This window comes from Lepeophtheirus salmonis, chromosome 5 (assembly GCF_016086655.4).
Source record: "Lepeophtheirus salmonis chromosome 5, UVic_Lsal_1.4, whole genome shotgun sequence".
NCBI classification, from domain to species: Eukaryota; Metazoa; Arthropoda; class Copepoda; order Siphonostomatoida; family Caligidae; genus Lepeophtheirus; species Lepeophtheirus salmonis.
The window spans coordinates 22192809-22213544 of record NC_052135.2 but is presented as its reverse complement, the minus strand read 5'-3'; the positions used below and the strand labels follow the sequence as shown (position 1 = coordinate 22213544).

General features: G+C 30.8%; 3 protein-coding genes across 5 annotated transcripts in view; 2 read left to right on the top strand and 1 right to left on the bottom strand.

Moving 5' to 3' along the window:
- Nucleotides 1-9914, bottom strand: part of LOC121117940 (epsin-2) — a 31345-nt gene extending 21431 nt beyond the window's left edge. The window contains exon 1 of one of the 2 annotated variants that reach the window (XM_071888395.1): nt 9772-9914. The gene's annotated coding sequence lies outside the window, so the exon portion shown is untranslated. The remainder of the gene's footprint in view (nt 1-9771) is intronic. The other variant, XM_071888397.1, reaches the window with a different exon arrangement.
- On the top strand, nt 4919-7949 carry Cerk (Ceramide kinase). 2 transcript variants are annotated; one of them, XM_071888402.1, is made up of 4 exons: nt 4919-5079; nt 5598-6544; nt 6599-7015; nt 7271-7949. In XM_071888402.1, exons 2-4 carry the CDS (start codon nt 5785-5787, stop codon nt 7636-7638), a joined length of 1545 nt encoding a protein of 514 aa, XP_071744503.1. In that variant the 5' UTR covers nt 4919-5079; nt 5598-5784; the 3' UTR covers nt 7639-7949. The 2 variants fall into 2 exon arrangements, with proteins under 2 accessions (XP_071744503.1, XP_071744502.1); XM_071888401.1 differs by lacking the exon at nt 4919-5079 and having other exon boundaries at nt 5375-6544.
- A 2226-nt stretch (nt 9915-12140) lies between the features above and the next one.
- On the top strand, nt 12141-19069 carry LOC121118300 (glutamate receptor 1). The gene is made up of 9 exons (XM_040712875.2): nt 12141-12521; nt 13970-14208; nt 14560-14761; nt 15593-16071; nt 16142-16312; nt 16374-16585; nt 17273-17534; nt 18003-18425; nt 18482-19069. The coding sequence occupies exons 1-9, from the start codon at nt 12270-12272 to the stop codon at nt 18981-18983; spliced, it is 2742 nt and encodes a 913-aa protein (XP_040568809.1). The 5' UTR covers nt 12141-12269; the 3' UTR covers nt 18984-19069.
- Nucleotides 19070-20736: the final 1667 nt, after the last annotated feature.

The following is a 20736-nucleotide window of genomic DNA, read 5'->3' as shown; positions in this document are numbered from 1 at the left end:
AAAATGCGACTCCTTAAAATGTTCTGAACACAAATAGGTGTGTAATGATGGCTTAAAATTTTCACGGCGAATTACCCGTAGCCATTCAACACTTAATTATCGGATCTTGTGGAATCCGATGAAATGAAATATGGTGTTATCTCACCTTGTCCGATCCATGACGATTACTACATTTTATTACATGGCAACTTCGAGCCATTTTGCCTTGTTCCACTTAAGTAAAATAATCAATAGATTATTTATTAATGCGCGTAGTTTCAAAAATATTCCTCTGGCTCTTGCCCCACACAAGTCGAGCCAGGTCAACAATTTTTCATATATCGTTCTTTGATCAATGATAGGCCAGTAAAGAGGAGAGTAATCAGTTCACTCTACTTATGTACATATATTCTCTATTGTCTCACCTTTTATATATAGTCACCTTGCGTTATGATATTATAATAATTAGTAAATAATAACCTAAAGAAAAGAAAGAGCGGTCAAGGGAACAATAAACAATTCAATCTAAAAAGAAGGAAGACTATGTTCGTAAGACCGACCTATAACTAATAAGTTATAACATCGTATTATTGTTGTGACGTAGTATCCCTTATCCTTCACTTTTCACTAGGTTGGATACGGCCTGTTCAAACTGACTACGTGTCTGGAGGAACATGTAGCAACTTCTAATTTTAAGGGGATCAGAATTGAGAACTACTAAATCCTACCTTCCTTACCTTGAGTGTCCACTCTTTGCCTAGAGTCCTTTAATATAAGTTATAACCTTATATTTCTTTTAACCTTGGATGTACCCTTGTTTTCCCATATCACTCACAAACATTTACTTATGAGAGGTTCCAATATAATAGCTTCAGATAAATGTACTATAAATATTACACTTGTGAGTTGTGGCAATTTATTTTTCAATACTTCAATAGTTTCTTGGATCTGATTCAAATTGTTTCAATAACAATATTTCCGATAAAAGATAATTAATCATTCTTTAAAAAATACCTTTTTTTTGGATGGCATCACTGTTTTCATCCATTCCATTAAAAATGAAATGAGCGTAGTAAAAAATCGATTTGATCACAAGAATTAATAAACAATATTTTTACTTAAGAGGTAGTAATGTTGGTATATTCTAAGTAGTTAGAATATAACATTGCCATTCTTTTCAGACCATGAGCCGGACTGGTGACATGCAACATCTTTGAAAATGTTGCTTTTGGTTTTTGACTACTTTTATACAATGAGATGCACCATCAATAATGAAAACCTTCAGTCTTATGCCACAGAAATCGGAACTAAAAACGTAGTTGATACATTTGACTGCAATACTTTCCATTGTTATGTTGTCAGTCTTCTTAACATCTTCCAAATTTATTAAATAAGTGCAACCTGAAGATGACCATACAGAGGACTAATCAACACTGTAGTCATGGATAGTATTTTCTTCTAAGACAAGAAGAATATCATTTTCTATAAGTTTTCCATAATCTTTGACAAAACTACTTTACTTTGGGACTCTATCGACTTTGTGATTGCATAGCGAGAAGAAATGACTTTGCCAGTATAAAGTTCCATAAATTTAAAAAAATTGAATGACTAAATATGGAGTGGGACATTGTAGGAGACATCCAACATACAATTATAAGCATCTGGTATTGATTCAATTTTGTCCTGGAAATGAATTTTCAAATTTGTATCGTGAGTACAACTTTTCTTATGAGGCTTAAATTATTATTTTCTAATGAATTGACAAAAATATGGAAGCCTTGTCTTAAATATAAACTTTTTCTCACAACTTTAAAATAATATTTTTTCTTTTTTAAATAATCTATTAAATAATAAATTTTAATATGAAAAAATGAAATAAAATTATGAAATTTATTTGTTCTTGTTTCATGGATAATAATTTATTTTAAACAATTAATAATTATTAATGAGAAGAGTAAATAATGTTATAATTGTATGTACAATAAGTTTTAGAATAAATACACAAAAAAATTAAACTACCTATAATATATACGCATTTTATTTTATATAAATGTAAATATATTTTTATATCTTAGATAAAGGAAGACCTCAACCTATAAAATTAGAATTTTTTTTTTTAAATTAAGAATAAGTTTTAATCAAACTTCGGTAATATCCATCACAACTATACATTTAAACAATTTGAGGTTGTTTTTTTTTGGGGGGTTAGATCATGACAATGGAATTTTTCTTTGACGTCTTACATAATATTGAATCCGATTCTTGGCAATAATATTTTTGTAATTAAGAAGCTAATATGAATCGAATATTTAGAGTACATGACAGTCTAATATTGTAATTTCAAGGATCCATATCGTCTACTCTTCTCATACCTTTATTGAGAGTTTTACCATTTTAGGACAAAATGATATAGAACTGGATCATTTTCTTCACATTTGAACATTTGGTTAGTTATTCCACCTTGATACAAACTGAGTGAGATAACGGATTAATATTATAACCATTTGTAACTATACAACATTGGTTGGGAAATTATAATTATGGTTATAATAAAAAGTAGTTGTTGGACTAAGACCAGAGTTAAGGATCGACTCCGAAGTAATTATTGGCAATGTTTTTAGTAGAAACAGAGTTAGAGTAGGCTTTGTGTTTACTTTATTTCCTACCCTCTCAGAGTTGTCCACAGCTAATCTAGTATACGTTATGACAGCTAAGCTGGTCTTCTCCAAAACATTTTTCAATTGTCAAGGTCACCGGTAGATCACATTATTTTCCACTCTGATTATAATTTATCTCTTGGTTGAAAAGAATAAATTTATTTGAATTTATGAATTTAAATATTGCATATATATATATTTAAATAAATTATGGGGTTTCTTCATACCCTTTCTTTTTATAAAACTTTGAGCATATATTTTTTTAGTTTAAAACTTTAGAAATGACGTTTTTCATGCACTTATATTAAAAAAATATTCACTATTATGTTATTTATATTAATAGATTGTAGGGTTTTGTAAACACAAACCCTACAATGCTAAAAGGAGTAAATTGTGTTCCTATAGGAAGTATATGAGTGTATGTAACCATTTATTTATCTGCTTACATTGCCTTGGAATATAAACATAGAGCAAATCATTGAAATTATTCAACCACATCATTCTCTAAAAATTAACATCAAATTTATTAATTAAAATAATAGTACCGTAAGTTGTAATAAAATATAATATGACGGAACGGAACTTTTTAAAGGCATAACTCACTGAACCTATGACTACAAATCCCTTTCATGAGCAGAGATAATAATGTATGTATTAAAAGGGATATTATATTTATATCATTACCGGGAAATACTGAAATGAATATGAAACCCGCTCTTTTTTTGTGCTAGACGGAAGTGCAAATATTTTTATTATGTTGATAAAGTAAATACAGTAAATTCAAACCTAATATCTAATTTATTTAAAAAAAATCATTAAATGTATTTTTATTGAAAGTTTCACCACTAAACAATTATAATTGCAATGACACAGAATATTCATTTATAATTTAACCCATTTTTACAATAATATACATATACATGTCTATTACAGAATATATATGCAAGCCAATTTCTACAAATGAGCAAGAGCAAATCATATTTCTTTTATTTAACGTGTTCCATGAATATGGAACGATATATATATATATAAATATTTTTTATATTTTTTTCTTACACAGGTCAAAATATTCCAGAAATAATATACAAATTTAATTATAGGCATGAGGAACAAAAAAAAGTTCATATTAAGTAATAACATTAAGTATCAGAGAAGAACTATCAAAGTAAGATGATATCTATTTAATATATCACTTATTTTAAATGTATCCTCAAACTAGAGCTTACTTTCATCGCTTGATCTGATGCATTCAGTAAGCATTTTGGGCCTGGAAATATTAGATTTTTTTTTAAAGACGTTGAAGTTTTGGAAGGATACTTAGTAAATTATAAATGATAATGGATACCCTTGACGACAATCTTGTTCGATAAAATCCTCAATTTCGCGCTGTGTTTTCAATATAGATTTATATTTAAAAAATCATGGATTTTTTTATATTTAATGACTGAAATATATTTTTAAGGACTTTATAATTACTTTTTTTTTTTTTAAAACATCATCAACAATATTTGATGGTTTTTTCAAGCCTTTTCTGCAATTAAATATAATATTTACTACATAGAGCAGTTGATTTATTAACTTATTTCTGTTATTTCTTTCTATCCAGAAAAAATATAACTTTTTTTATTATCTATCACCAGTGATGATAATCCGGTTTATTTTTTAGCTGGCCCTTTTTTTGGAATTAGTAGTCTGAAGAATGAATTTTCTTTCGTATAGCAGTTGCCATTTTATTTCATTCCTAAGTAGTGAACACCCTTTGCTCAATAGATTCAATTTTATTCAAAGCCTGATTGAACATTCGTGTGTGCTCATAAAAAACGCTCATTTTTGGACTCAGAGTAGAATTGGGGATCGACATCGGGGTAATTCTAGCAAATGTAGTTGTTCATATCATTTTCTTCTTCTTCTTCTCTTGTCACAGCTGATTGTAGCTGATCTAATGAAACGTCATGAGCATTATTCTTTCTCTCCTCGAAAACATTCTTCAAATTGTCAGGGTTATCGCTTATCAATATGTTGATTTTCGGTTTCTTTCTTTTTAACATGCCCATTCCACAATAGATTTTAATAATTATCTATCCCTCTTTATTATCTTCTATGTCTTTTACAGCCACGAATCGCCAAGGCGTGTCAGTTTTTAAATGAAGTTTTAGCAACTAGAAGCTTGTGGAGTTAAAATTAAAGCTTCTTTTTTACAGGAAAATAAAAACAGAACACGTTATTTATGATGACGTAAATAACTAAAAATACGCAGAAAGGACATTTTATGACTTGGATCTAGCTAATACTACTCAGTGACTGTGATTGTAAAAAAAAAAATCTTACAGATGCTCATAAATATGTATACTGTTTTTTGATTGAGCAATTAACTATTACGAAATATTTTATTTTTACTTCTTTCTCTATTAAGTGTATAGTACTCACTGTGATTGCGTACTTGGTAAAGTATATTTTACAAGTTAGTTGTTAGTATTCCTATTTTGATTATGAGATTTAGAGGGTTTATGTGGATGTATTGATTGTAGCGTATTATATATATTGTATTTCAAAATGAATTAAAAAGGAATTCGGATGTCTAATATTCGGTTATTTATGATGGTTCCCTTTCCCCTCTTTAAGAGCCTGAGCATACCAAAGAAGGATTATAAAATAAAATAAAAATAGCATGCCTTGCAGTATGTGGAATCATCCACTTGCTCTTAGTTATAATATAATAGATAAATATGTATTTGGTTAGTTGTGAAAAAGGAACGTGATTGCAAGGAGTGTTATTGTTGTAGATTTATTTAGGTAAGAATTAGTGTTATTTGACAAAATATAATGATGTCGATGAGGTACAGCTGATGAAGGGAGTCTAGGAACTAATAATCCTGATGAAAGCAAGGGATTAAGTGAAAAATGATATCTTAAAGTAATGTTTGATTTGTATTATTAATAGTATCCCTCTTATCATTAAAGACAACGAATAAGGTAATTTGACATTCCCTACCTTCCCTGCTTTCCGTCAAATAATACTTTAATATAGACGATAAACACTCTCTCTTCCTCTCATGCTCTCTCCTACTTATCCACTCCAGAGTGAAATGATTCCATATATAAGCTTGATGTCTTGATTCAATTCAATTTGTTCTAAAAATGAATAATCATGACAGAACTTCCAACTAAGACAGCAACAACCACTTTTAGATCCCCCAAAGGAAAAGAAATCCAAGTTAGTATACTTGATGAATGCAAACTTCATCTCCTAAAATGTGGAAGATGCCAAAGAAAAAGAAAGTCTCTTGAAATCTCCATGGAAAACATCCTTGGTTTGGATTCTAAAAGAAACATTCAAAGACGAACAAGTCAAGTATCTATAGAAACCATTTCCAGTGGGAATGAAGGTCCAAAAAACTCACAGCTTATCATTCATTATGTAAATAAATTATCGCAAAAATGGACCCTCTCCAAAGTAGAGCTCGTTCACACTGATGTAAAACTCCTTGTGTCTCTTAAAGAGAGGATTTGTGCATTTCTATGCTCCATTAATAGGCCTAAAAGACTCCTCTTTTATATAAATCCATTTGGAGGGGAACGAAAAGCGGAAACAATATTTGAGAAAACAGTGAAACCTCTCCTTGAAATTGCGGGTGTACAGTATGATATGGAATTAACTCTAAGAAGGAATCATGCCTTGGATTCCATTCAGAGTCGAACTGATTTGGAAAACGATTTTGATGGGGTCGTGAGCGTTGGAGGAGATGGAATGTTTAGTGAAGTATTTAATGGTGTTTTACGAAGAGGAGGATCTAGTAATAGAGCAAGTATAAGAGTTGGAATAATTCCAGCTGGTAGTACTGATGCACTCGCCCTTAGCCTTCATGGCACGAGGGACGTACTAACCTGTGTTCTTCACATCCTTTTAGGTAAAAATGTAAACAATTTTTTTTGTAAAGATATGTATTCATACATGTACATAGGTGATGGAAGAAACGTGGACCTGACAGCTATTTATACCAAAGATCAAGAAGGGTCATATATTCTTGATCGCTATTCTATGGCGATGGTATCTTATGGATACTTTGGAGATTTGCTAAAGAGATCAGAAAATTATCGTTGGATGGGTCCAAAGAGATATGATTATTGTGGTTTTAGAACATTTCTAGCTAATCAAAGCTTTGATGGAACTTTAAATTTTGTAGGACGAGAGGAGAATTATACGGATTCTATTATTTGTTCCGAATCTTGTCAAGTATGTGAAAATACAACTACGATGGATTTGGATAGTGGAATAATCTCTAAGATGATTACGGGACGTTTTATGGCGATTACGGTAGCTACACTCACTTGTGCCTGCGAAAAGACGCCCAATGGAATATCTCCGTTCTCCCATTTGGGTAGGAAAACTTATTAGTTGGTCTTTAAATGGTATTTTTGCGATTTTTTGGAAATACACTCATATACGTATAGATAAATGCATTTCATAGCTCGAGGGGGAAAAAAATATCAGAATACATATATTATTATGTGCCCGTTTGACTTACATAATATTTAAACTCAATCAATGATAATAACTGGTTTTGTACATACATCAATTTCACAAAATTCCAGGTAGCATTGTTAAATTAACCGAACACTTAAATTTTTTCTAGGAGATGGATACGCAGATGTCATACTCGTTGATATTTGTTCTCGCTTTCAATATTTTAAATACTTGATCCGAACTGGATTTAAAAATACTCCAAGTCCATTTAGTCTCCCTTTCGTCCGTACTTATAAGGTCAGAGAAATGACATTTCAACCATGTAATGTGAAAACAAGTGTTTGGAACTGTGATGGAGAAATAATTCAGAACCCAAGTATCCGTATCATTGTACATTGTCAGATACTCCCTGTTTTTGCAAGGGGTATAGCGCCGAAAAAAGTCAAGCCAAGGAAGAAATTGAGCTTTTGTCCTTGGAGTTTTACTAAAAGAAGACGGCAGGAGCAAGTCAGATCCTCGCTTGTATCTACTAATTGAATCTCTCCATCGGATAGGCCTCACTCTTTATCTGCACTGTGTTATTTTTTTTTATGTTGGGTTTACTGTAATTGATCGTTTTATAGATGAAAGAAGTATATTTGTATATTTATATATCTAATTAAATTTGCTAAATAAAATTAATCTGTATTATTTTAATGGTATTTTTATCACGTTTGAATATTCCACCCTTAATACATACTTATTACTTCCCACCTCTAATTAATTAATAATTGATTATATATATAGTAAATTTGTATTATAACGATAAGATAAATAGACATACGAATAAATTCACAATATTGTAAAAAGTTCTACCAAGATACATTACTTGTGGAAAACAATTGACTCTTTAAAAAAAAAAAAACATCAAAGGGGATTTATATTCTCGTTATAAACAAAATCAATATTTTTCTTCCATAAATTAATACTCTCCCTGTCTCTAAATCACAATTGGGCATGAGCTTTGTTTACTTATATTAATTAGTCAGGGAGAAGGAGTATGCACTCTTTTTTGATATTTTGCAAGTTGTCATATAAAATATTATTCCAGTTGATCCAATTTATTTTAATCATATTGATTGAATAAAAGTAGATAATATTATATATTTATATTCATATAATTATAGTTGTTCGATGAATGATCAATTAAGGCACCTTATACTAAAAATCCTTTTTAAAATGATGGGGAATTTTTTTTCATGAATCAACAATATAGGGTTTAAATCATTATGGTTAAAAATAACGGAGAATTGTAAACTTACATCGAAACATTTTCATATAAAATTAAGGGATGGCAATAAAAACCAATATCTAACGAACAAAGAACACAAATATACTATCTAATTTCATTTAGAGAATAGTTATTGAAATGTAAAACAATATCTGGTAAACACAACAGTTTATTCAATTAAACATTTCAAACTGCAATTCACGCAGTTAAAGGATTGGCCTTGGACTTATCTTCTACATATAAGACACATTAAGTTTATATCAATAAGAACAATAAATTATGACCCAATTGAAAGGAGATTCGGATGGTATTGTAATTTCTTTTTTGAGTTGCATACATTTGTTAGAGAGTAATTGTTAGAAATAATGAAATGTTTACAACAAAAAGGTTGTGTTGAATCGGTCAGTTCATTAGAAAATAATCTTATTTATGTCATTGAAACTGGGACAAATTATATTTTAAATTCATTTTTGGATGCCATGGATAGAGGTGGGCTAAAAAGACCAACAGATGTCATGTACTTGACTAGAATTCATCTTCCTCAAATATTACAGAATATTTTTCAAGTAGATACTATAAGAAACACATTATTTACATTCAAGAATCCAAGACATGTATTTGCTGTAACTGTAAATATTCATTAAAGCCGAAGAACATTTGTCTTCCTGAGGGCAATAAACTAAAAATGTATCTTCTAGTTCGAACATGGCAAAAAAGGAGTCACTAAAAAAGAAGCACATTAAGGTCATGGAGTGGCCTACCAAGTATCCGGACCTCAATCTCACCGAAAATATTTATAAGTGGGCAAACCTACAAAATCGACAAGAGATCAAATATTTAATTTTTGACATTGTAGATTTTTATTAATAGTCATAGTGAATACGACGTATTATATTCAACCATAGAATGTCAAAAATGGAGTTTTTCTTACCAGTTATGACTCAAAATTATTCTCGTTGAAAGTAATATTCTATTATAATCTATTTATTATAATTTGTTCTGCCAAAATTTTATTAACGAACAATAAATTAAGAATTATTCTCACACTAATAAAATAGTCAATATACTTACTAAAAAAATGTAACGCAACTTCATGAATATTAGGACGTGTAAAATATAATGCAAACTTCAGTACTAAGGTACTCCTTGAATTAGTATACTAAACGATCAACAAAATAATACAGCTTCCTAAACGATAATATTATTAATATAATATATTTCCTATTTGTAAATTTAATCAAATTCAAAACTGGACTTAAGTACAAAATAAATAAGTAAAAAATCAATTTATTTATATTGCGTATATATGTATATATATATATATATAAATGTAATCATTTTAAAAATGATAAGGAAATAAAATGATGGTGATAGAATTGAAGTACATAAGAGATACGTACCAGTTGGTATGATTGACTTATTTGGCTAACTACCAAATGATTGTGTGTCTTCTTTCTGGTTCTTTTCGGAGGAAAGGTTACATTATACAATAAAGATAACATACTGTCACACCACTTTGCAGATAATGTATATTTTTTAACTTGCCATTGCCAAGAGATGTTTTTGTATTTCTATAAGCACGAAGAGAAAGCGGGAGTGAGACATATGGTGCACCTGAATTAAGACCCTTATTAATATCAGCTGCCTGTTTGATGATTTTGGAAGGAGAAAATGAATTACTGTCATTAAGTGGAGAAACTGCTACATTTGAAATAACATTAGTACATGAAAAATATTATAATTATTATTATGCATTCTTAAATCAATTTACAGCAAAGATAGGATAAGATTCTTCTCTTAGAAGGAGATATTAAAACACAAACGAATAACTAAATAATGAACAAAAAAGAAGAAAGAGCACATGCATCAACCGTTTTTCCTTTTCTAATCGATATACTTTGTTTTTTTCTTTACACACATCGCCTAGTGTGTAATCATAAGTAGGGGGGAGGCATTTTTGGGAGTTCGAAGAGAATGTAGGAGTGAGACATATGGTACTACTAATTTAGACACTTGTTAACATCAGCTACCTTTTCAATGATTTTTAGGAGAGAAAATATATTACTGCCATAAATAGGAGATTATATTATTTTATTATGCATTTTTTTTAAATTACACCTAAAGAAGGCAGGAATTGATCATTCAGAGTGAAATGTTAACAACACGACAATCTATTAAAATTAAAGAATGCACCAAAAAAGAAAAAGAGAATATTGCTACTATTTTTCCTTTTCTAATCTCAAAACGAGTTTCTCTACGTTTTACCAGACCATATCCATTAAATTATTAATTTCGAATACAGTTATGTATTGAAGCTAATATTGCAAATTCAAAAATCTTAATTTAATATTGATGAAATATTGCTTCTTAATAAGATAAAATATCATACAATAAATAATGTTAAGTATTAACCCGACTCTACTCCATAGCTCGGTGCAAAAACGGACTACAAAAACAATCATTATATAGATATATATATATATGGATGTATATTGTATATGAATGGCCAATGGGTGGTCATGCCATAGAAAATTGACCCTTATATATTTTTTATCCCATTGAAATAAAATTTGGAATGTCAAATAACCTATTCTTTGGAAAGTCAAAAATGAAATTTCAGATCTGTTACTCAATCCAGGTCTGAGTCCCAAGCTCAATTTCATGATGAATTTGATCAAAAATCGTCTTTAACACTCTTGCGTTTTGGATTGTAGTTTGTAAACCACTCATCTGATGGAAAGCATAAAATACATCATTTGATAGCTATTGAGTTATGCAACAAGATATATTATTTAAAAAAAGTATGGTTGACCTTCACCCTATTTTTGTCCTTAAATATTCATCTAACACTCTCCAAAGTCATATCTCCCGTTATACTACATGTTAGAGTTGTATAAAACGCAAAAACGCATGCAAGATTTTTTCTAGTTGGCAATCTGAAGAGTGTTTTATATTTTTTGAAAGCTCTTACCATTATTTATTGAAGAGAAAACATCTAAATATAAAATAATAACTAGTACAGGTGCTCATGAAAGTAACTCTTGAGGTGTTTTTTTTTTTTTTTTTTTTGTAAGTAAAAAAAGTAATTCTTGTTATACTCAGAGTAGAATTGAGGATCCATATCGGAGTTGGATTTGTGTTTATTTCATTCCTCTCATAGCTACTGGCAGTTAATTTAATAAAATGTCATGACAGCTAAGCTGTTCTTTTCCCCAACATCCTTCAAATTGTCAGGGTTACTAATTTTATTTTCGATTTCTTTTATTCTTACATTCTGGCAGGTCATATTTGAAAAAAACTTTGCTACGTAGAGATAATAATATTGTCTCAATTGGGGTGAGTGTAAAACCAATTTCGGCATCCCTAGTGATACATAAATGTTTAAGCACCCATAAATTTTAAAGTTTTAAAATAATTCATTTTATGTCAAATAGAGATCACACTACATAAATTTAAAGAGTACAAATGTAGAGTAATAATGGCATAGTTCGAAACTCAGAAATCCTCAGTATTTTTGAGGAATTACATACTATATATGTATATAGCTTATAAGTAATTGAAGGGAGAGAAAGAAGGAGGGCCATCCAATATTGGCTTTCTTCATCATTTAGACTATACGTCACCCAAAATCCCATCTTGTGATTTTCTAAATAAAATAAGGATTGCTCAAGTGGGACGTCATATGGCGATGCTTTCTAAACGCAGAAAGAGAGGACAAAATATAATATCCTTACTTTTTTATGGGGGAGTATAAAAAGGAGAACGCTCGCCCAATATTTATTGATCACAACCATCTCCTGGATGGTATTCTCCTTGAATATTGGCATTGTACGAAAACAGTAATTAGAATTCATTGAAAAAAATTACTATGAAAAACAGAGTAGTGCTATAATTCGAAATGAAAGAGTGTTCAAGTGGGTTTTGTTTAGCTTTACTTCTACTCGTACTTCCATCCGTGCTCTGTGAGGAAGTCATTCCTCTGGGTACAATTTTTAGTAAATGGAACGATCATAAAGACGTATATACAGTAATGCAATTCGCATTAGAGCAACAGCATAATAATAGTGGCCGACTCTTTAAATTCAAACTCTCCGCGGATAATATCAACACTGTAGATGCTTTCAAACTCACTAAAATCATTTGTCGACAGGTAATTGAAGGTTTTCAAACCTTTGTTGATTGTAATCAACAAAAAATAGATGATTATTTCTCTCTCTCTCTCTAATAAAGAAAACTATTGTTATAGTTGTAAATCCTATGCAAAGTTGGATTTAGGACTTATGTTGATTTTCTTCCTCTCATTTTTTTTTACTTACCGAAAGTGCTTACGATTTACATTCCTAACCATTGTACCTATGTGTACTTTTCCCAAAACTTTTAATTAATTTCTTAGATCTTGGTGACCCATAAATATGTACAATGTACCTATACTAGATAGTCCCATTTGAAAGGTGATCTTTTAGTATGTATTGATGAAAGAAGATACTTTCAAAGTTTCAGCCTTCAAGAGCTCTAAAAAAAAGAAATATAAATACTTTGGCATTTTTCTCCTCACAATCCTCGTAATAACGTAGAATGAACACCGACAACTGAATTTTATGACAATCTGATGCACTTGTCTTATTCAAGTTTTTTTTTAATAATTCATAAAAATCCAGTTTGATTTAAATCTTTTATTCGATTTGGAATTTTAAAAATCGGTCAACAATTTAAGGAGAAATAAATATTTTGTCTCTCAACACTAAAGCAATCTTGGATAAAAATTAAGAAAAGTAGAATTTGCCAATTAATTGTTTTACTTCCTAAATATAAAAGGCCCATTATTTAATTGACTTTATTCGCTCAATTATCGACGTCATACTATATTTTTTGGGATGAATTCAATTACTTAGGAATATTACCTATAGTGTGGAGTCTTCATTTGATATATAAGACTTTGCTTAGTTTCGATATGGCCTTTGAAATAGAATCTATGTGGCATTTGCAGCATCTCCAAATGATTTATCAACATAGTGCATTAATAGCAAATATAATCAAACCCAAGATGCTAACATACTCCCGATTTACTTTCAACAAAAATTATCGCAGGTTGATTTTCTGTTGAGGAGTTACATATATTGTATTTCTCACTCCAGATAACTTCGTATATAGGCATTTTTTGTCTTTCAGAGGCATACGTATTCTATCTAAATGGAAGGAAATTGTTTTTACTCAAGTGTATAACCTTTATTTGGTTTAAGAGTTTTTTATTTACCCCTTTATGCCCTTTCAAATAAAATTTCTCAATTGTTCATTTTTTATTGTAACGATCAATTTTGGCTACTTTATGTGCATTTTGCGACACACACAAAGGGTTAATAAGAATAATTTGATAAAGCATCGAAAAATACAAATGCAATTCAAGCTCTAATAATGGAAAAATCATTGTTTTTCTGTTGACAACCCACATATTTAGATCTGTTGAAGGTGTTATCATTAAGTTATCCTGTTGTAAACGTAGATATTTGATATAAACTGAAACTTTCTTTATTAAGGAGAGATTAAAAGAGGATGTTACCGTAAAAATAAAGTGTAAACCCCTAATATTTTATTCCATAGTTTGAAAGAGGGATTTACGCTCTCATGGGCTCTGTTGATCCAGAGTCCTTTGATACTCTCCATTCGTTTGCAAATGCCTATGAGATGCCATTTGTCACACCTTGGTTCCCAGAATCAATTCATCCTAGACCTGTGGATACATCTGCGGACTATGCCATTCAAATTCGACCCGAGTATCATCAAGGCATTGTAGATGTCATTTCATACTATGGTTGGAATAAAGTAATATACATTTATAGGTAAGTCTTATTAATTATTTTAATATATTATGCGGCAGTAGGCTTTACCCCGAGTGGGGCCTGGGGAAAGATACATCCATGGGTCCTTTTTTTTCCCTTTAGAAAATTCTAATCTTATTTATGAATCATATTTAAAAAATAAAAAAAATAGTATTTTTTTAAATCACCTTCCTCTTAAGAAATATCTTAAATGACTTCTTTTTAAGAAAATATTTGTTGGCCCTTTATTTATATATATAAATATATATTCTTTATTTATGTCCAGTTAAAAATATATATCCTTTTAGATCAGGAACTCATAAACCAATGTGATTTGTATTATAATAAACGTTATTCCCTATAACTTTTTAGTGACTTTGATGGTCTTCTTCGTCTACAGCGAATATATAGAAGCATTCCTAAAACAGTTTATGGTTCTTATCAATTTAACATTGAGATGGTCAAAAAGATTTCTTCACCAAAGGAAGCCATTGATTTTCTCTTAGAAATTGAGAGATTAGACCGTCATTCTGTCAAAAGGATTGTGTTGGACTGCTCTGCCTCAATTGCTAAGGTTAATTTCTTCATTAACTTGATTACAGGTTATGAGTGCATATTCCTTTCTCCTTAGAGAGAAAGGTGAGATAGGCAATAAGCACTATTTATGCTTCTTGATGAAAATATAAAATCATCTATTCACATCTTGGTTTCATTAAACTTGGTCAAATACGTATGAGAATATCTTAAGATATTCTCATACATAGTATATATAATGTTGTTGTATATCATTATAAATGTGTGGCACGTTAAAGCAGGCTTGAATGAATATTCCCGAAATCGAGTGTCGATTTAAATTGTATTCTCTGACGCTTTATTATAAATTTCTATTTAGAAATTATTTTGATCAACTCTTTGCATCTGCCAAAGATTGCACTTAAAGTAGCCAAAAATTTATTGTAACAATAAGAGAATGAGAAATTGATAGATTCTATGTATTTGAAATGGGCGTTTAAATCAAATGAACTTCTTATCCATAGTGAAAATTCTTGGGTATCTTAACTCATCCCACAAACTTGAATAATAAGTTCATTATGGACTCAAATACGTCTATGAAGACTGCCTGTATATATTATATATATAGTATTTTCATTTTCTTGATTTTTGTACAAGATTATTTTGTGTTGATGCACCACACATATACATATACCTTTGTACAATATGCACAGATATATATTAATTTGATTAAGACTCTAAGGAGTTTAAATTTCTTCCTTTGTATTAAAAATCATATCAAATAGCAAAATGCAAAAAATGAATTCAATACTGTATTGTATATACAATGTACATAATTATCATTAAGGAATAACAATCAATTATGCTAATAATTTATTAATTAACAAAATAGGAAATCCTTGTGGATCATGTGAGGAATGTACATTTAGGTCGACGAAATTTTCATTACCTCATGTCAGGACTTGTCTTTGATGATGAATGGAATGAAAAGGTAGCAGAGTATGGAGCTATCAATGTAACTGGCTTCCGTATTGTTCATCGAGAGTCGGATCACGCACGTCGATTCCTTCGTAAATGGAAGCAATTAGATAGGAGGAAATATCCTGCTGCAGGAGTTGATGGAATTTCAAGTTCTGGGGCACTTGCATATGATGCAGTTACTGTCATGGAAGAGGGGTTTAGAGTTGTAATGAGGGAAGATCCTGGTATTTTTAAATATCATCGAACTTATGCGTCTGGTTCCTCTTCACGAAATAAGGCTCTCTCTTGTGATATGATTGGGGATGGAAGACAAACTCCGTGGGAGCATGGAGCAACAATTTCTAGGGCTCTAAGAAGCTTAGAAATTAATGGTATTACAGGTCAAATAAGGTGATTAAAACTATGAATCCCTTTGAAGATTAAAATAAATATTATTAATGCTACATATTTACACATGTAGATTTGACTCTGCGGGGAAAAGGACGAATTTTAGTTTGGACTTAATGGAAATGACCTCAGGGAGCCGACTCCTTAAGATCGGAAGTTGGGGTGATGAAAATGGACTTCGTGTTAATAGTAATCCAATGCTGAATTATGCTGGAGGTTATATCACAAGATCCAAAAATATTCAGTAAACATAATATTATTACGCCGCTATTAATTAGGTAATAACTATTTGTATATTTTTCCAGCAATAAGACCTTCATCATGACTTCAATACTGGAGGAGCCTTATCTAATGTGGAAGAAGCTAGAGGATGGCGAACTAGCTTTGACAGGAAATGATCGATTTGAAGGATATTCGAAAGATCTTGCAGATCTTATTTCGAAAACAATTAAAGCTAAATTTGAAATTAGAGTAGTGAAGGATGGAAAGTATGGAAGTCCAGATCCAGATTCACCGGGTAAGCTTCGAATAACATTTTACTTGATGATTAAATGCAAAATATATTTATAACTAGGGTTGTAAATCCTAAAAAAAAAAATTAGCGCGCGAGTTTTGTTGTTGTTGTTGTTGGCAACCTAAACAGTACTTTTATTTTATGAAACTCTTTAGGGATGTGAAACCATCGTGAGGATACATTTTAGGTAAAAAGTATAAGTTGGTGGGTAACCTCCAAGATATTAGTACCTTTATTAGTACCTATTTCAAAATTCAAACGTATTGGTGAGCAAAGGAGCAGACATGTCGTCTATCAAAGTTGGCAGCATATAATTTTCTTTTTGATTTACACTCACGAGGATTTCAACAATTTTTACATCCCTAGTTATCCTTATGATTTCATTCTTCAAGAGAGATCATCTAAATATAAACTATGAAGTGTGTGTTCATGAATGACAGAGAGTAACATTGATGATGATTTGTAGGGGAGTTATAAGTGTAAGTCCTTGTTGACCCCAGAGTAGAATTAAGCATTGAAAAGAGCGTAATTTCTGCCTAATTCTTTGCTTGATACTCGTAGCTATTCTAACCAAATGTCATGGCAGCTAAGCTGCTCTCCTTCAAAACATTATTAAAGTTGTCAAGATTACCTTGTATGTTAATACGATTTATAAAACTACTTATGTGATTACTATTAACTTATTATTAGGTGGCTGGAATGGAATGATTGGAGAATTGATAAGAAATGAGGCTGAAATAGCAATTGCTCCACTTACCATCCACTCACAAAGGGAACAAGTTGCGGACTTCTCCAAGCCCTTTATGTCTCTTGGAATATCCATTATGATTAAAAAACCTGCAAAACAACGCCCAGGAGTTTTTTCTTTTATGAATCCCTTAAGTATGGAAATTTGGATGTGTGTTGTATTTGCTTACATTGGAGTGAGCATCGTGTTATTCCTCGTCTCTAGGTCAGTTCCATGATAAATGTTGCCGGTCCAAACAAAAGCAAGCTAAAAGGATTTTTCTCAAAATTGAGTGTGAATGAAATTTTGTTTTCCTTGACAAATTATTCTGATTAACCCTTTGGGTGTGCCGCAATTTGCTTTTAAATAAGTCAAAATTGATCGCCACAATAAAAAAAAATGAGAAATTGACATATTTTATTCGAAAGGACAAAACGGGGTTCATATAAATCTCTTAAATGAAATAAAGGTTTTAAACTATTGCTTATACTCTCTGGCGTTGAATACAGAGCCTATAATTGAATTAAATATGTCTATAACACATTTGCTTGTATATAGGGAGTAAAAAATAAATTCTCTTTTTCTTGATTTTTTTTTTTTTTTTTTTTGAGATTGTTTTATGTTGACGCATCAAAAATTGATAACTTTAAAGATAGAAACGATTATAAAATGAGTATACAATTTGTATTCCAGATTTTCACCCTATGAATGGAAAATAGATGAGAGTATTGCTGGTACAACAGTCAGTAATCATTTTTCCATCACTAATTCCTTATGGTTTGCACTTGGAGCCTTCATGCAACAAGGTACTGATGTGACTCCAAGATCTGTTTCAGGGAGAATAGTTGGAGGGGCCTGGTGGTTCTTTTCCCTTATTGTCATTTCTTCCTACACTGCCAATTTGGCGGCCTTCCTTACCGTCGAAAGAATGGTCACGCCTATCGATTCCGCAGATGACTTGGCTAAACAAACAGAAATTGAGTACGGTTCACTCTTAGGAGGATCCACAGCAAGTTTTTTTCAAAACTCCAAAATTTCTGTTTACGCCCGAATGTGGGAATTTATGAGTTCACATCCGCATGTCATGACAAATAGTACTCGCGAGGGCATTCAGAGGTGAAACGAATATATTAATCTCAAACTCCATATCCTCATTTCCGAATCCTTTTCAGAGTGAGGGAATCCAAAGGGAAGTATGCTTTTCTTATCGAGTCTACTTATAATGAATATACAAATGAGCGAAGGCCTTGTGATACAATGAAGGTAGGTAAGGATTTGGACGCTAAGGGCTATGGAATTGCAACAGCAAAGGGATCTGGTCTTAAGGAGGAAGTCAATTTAGCTGTTTTACATTTGAAAGAAAATGGGGATTTGGCGAAACTTAGGAATACGTGGTGGTATGAGAGAACGGAATGTGCTGAAAAGACAGAGCAGTCGGGACGGAAAAACGAATTGTCTTTGAGTAATGTGGCGGGTGTATTCTTTATTTTGATTGGAGGACTGATTACAGCAATGGCAATGGCATTACTGGAATTTTGTGTAAAATCTAGGACTGAAGCTAAAAGGGCAAAAACAACACTTTCTGATGCTATGAAAAATAAAGCTCGTTTAGCACTCTCTGGAGGTAGAGACTTGGATTCTATTCGATTCTATGGGGACTCTTCAGCACTTTAAATCCACAAAGAAATTCATCATTATAACAACATGATAACGACTAATCAATTATTTTTTTATATAGAAATAAATACATAATAATTATATGTAATATATATCCTTTTTTATATACATTTTTTTAAAAACAATATTCTTCATGTGTAAAACTTTAAATCTCATCATTCTCATAGTACAATTTATCAATATTTCCTTTCTTTCATTTAATATTGTTTCCATATGTGGATCTTTAATCCAAAAGTAAGCTAGAATGAATTATCTCAAAGTTGAGCATACATTACAGTTGTATTCTTCGAAAAATTATCCTCAATATCTATCAACAAATTATTCGTATTAATCCTCTGGATGTGCTGGAAATTGCACACAAAGTAGTCACTTGATCGCTACCAATATATGAAAAATTGACATATTTTATTAAAAGAGACCCTATTGTGGCCAATATGAGTCTTTGAAATCAAATATAGATTATAAACTTTAGACAAAATTCTTGGATATCATAAGTAATCCCAAAAATTTGAATAATAAGCCTTTAATTGACTTGAATATGTCTATGAAATATCGGGTAAATATGAAGTAAAAAAATAAATAGGGATGTTGACGCATCACATATTTATTCATTCATTTTCAGTGCCAATTTGAATTTCGATTTTATGTATTACTGTATTGCATTATTGTTTATTATTATAAGTGTCAGTATTTTTGGCAGCATGAAGGTTTTTTTTTTACCAGATCATCTCATCTCAACTCTTATTATGTTATAATTTGTTTTTTAATGCGTGTGTTTATATTTATTTATATATATATATATTTTACGAAATTATTATTATGATTATTTGTGTCTTATTCTTTAACTAGAGTTGGTACGAAGCATTGCTCGGAGTAATTGGCTGTTGACGAAAAGACATACATTCTTTTAATAATATAGTATTTACAAAAATCCCTTTGCTACTAATGAGTTAAATATTCCTGAATTATAATTCCTCCCTTATAAGGTATTATTTAAGACTCTAACATCCTCAACAAATAATTCCTGTTGTTTTTGTATTATGGTAATAGCAATACTTAAAACTCATACCATACCTAGAGTTTTGTAAATAATATTTGTACATGGTTCAATGGACTTATAATCGTTATTTAGTATTTGAATATCCACCAAAATAGGTATAACAGCAAAATATCAATGCAGAAGTATTTGTATTTTTAGCCTATAAGAACATTAAAGGATGATTGACGTCCATAACTTCTTAAAATGAGATAAAGGAAGTACTGATATTTCCAATCATAATATTGTTAGCAGTTTTGTGAATCCTAAGCATTTTTTCGTGCGCGAGTTTGTTGTTGTTAGCAATCTGAACAAAGTTTTTTTTATTTTCTAAAGATGTTATCATAATTTTTTTCATACTTGAGGAGAGAACGTCTAAGTATAAAGTGTAACCACAAGTGGTGTACTCATGAATGACAAAGAGTAACACTGAGGAACTGTTGGGAAGCCATAAAGGTAAGTCCATGTTGAACTTGGAGTAGAACTGAATATCGAAAACGGAGTAATTTCTGCCTATGCCCTTGCTTAATACGGATTGGGACTTGTTTTTATTTCGTTCATGTCATAGCTGCTCATAGCTAACGTAATGAAACTTCATGACGGTAAAGCTGCTCTCCTCTCAAATAATTTCTAAATTATTACTATTTTACAAATTATAAATTATTATTATTTACCATGATATGCTACCACGGTTTATTTTTTAAAAGTGCAAAT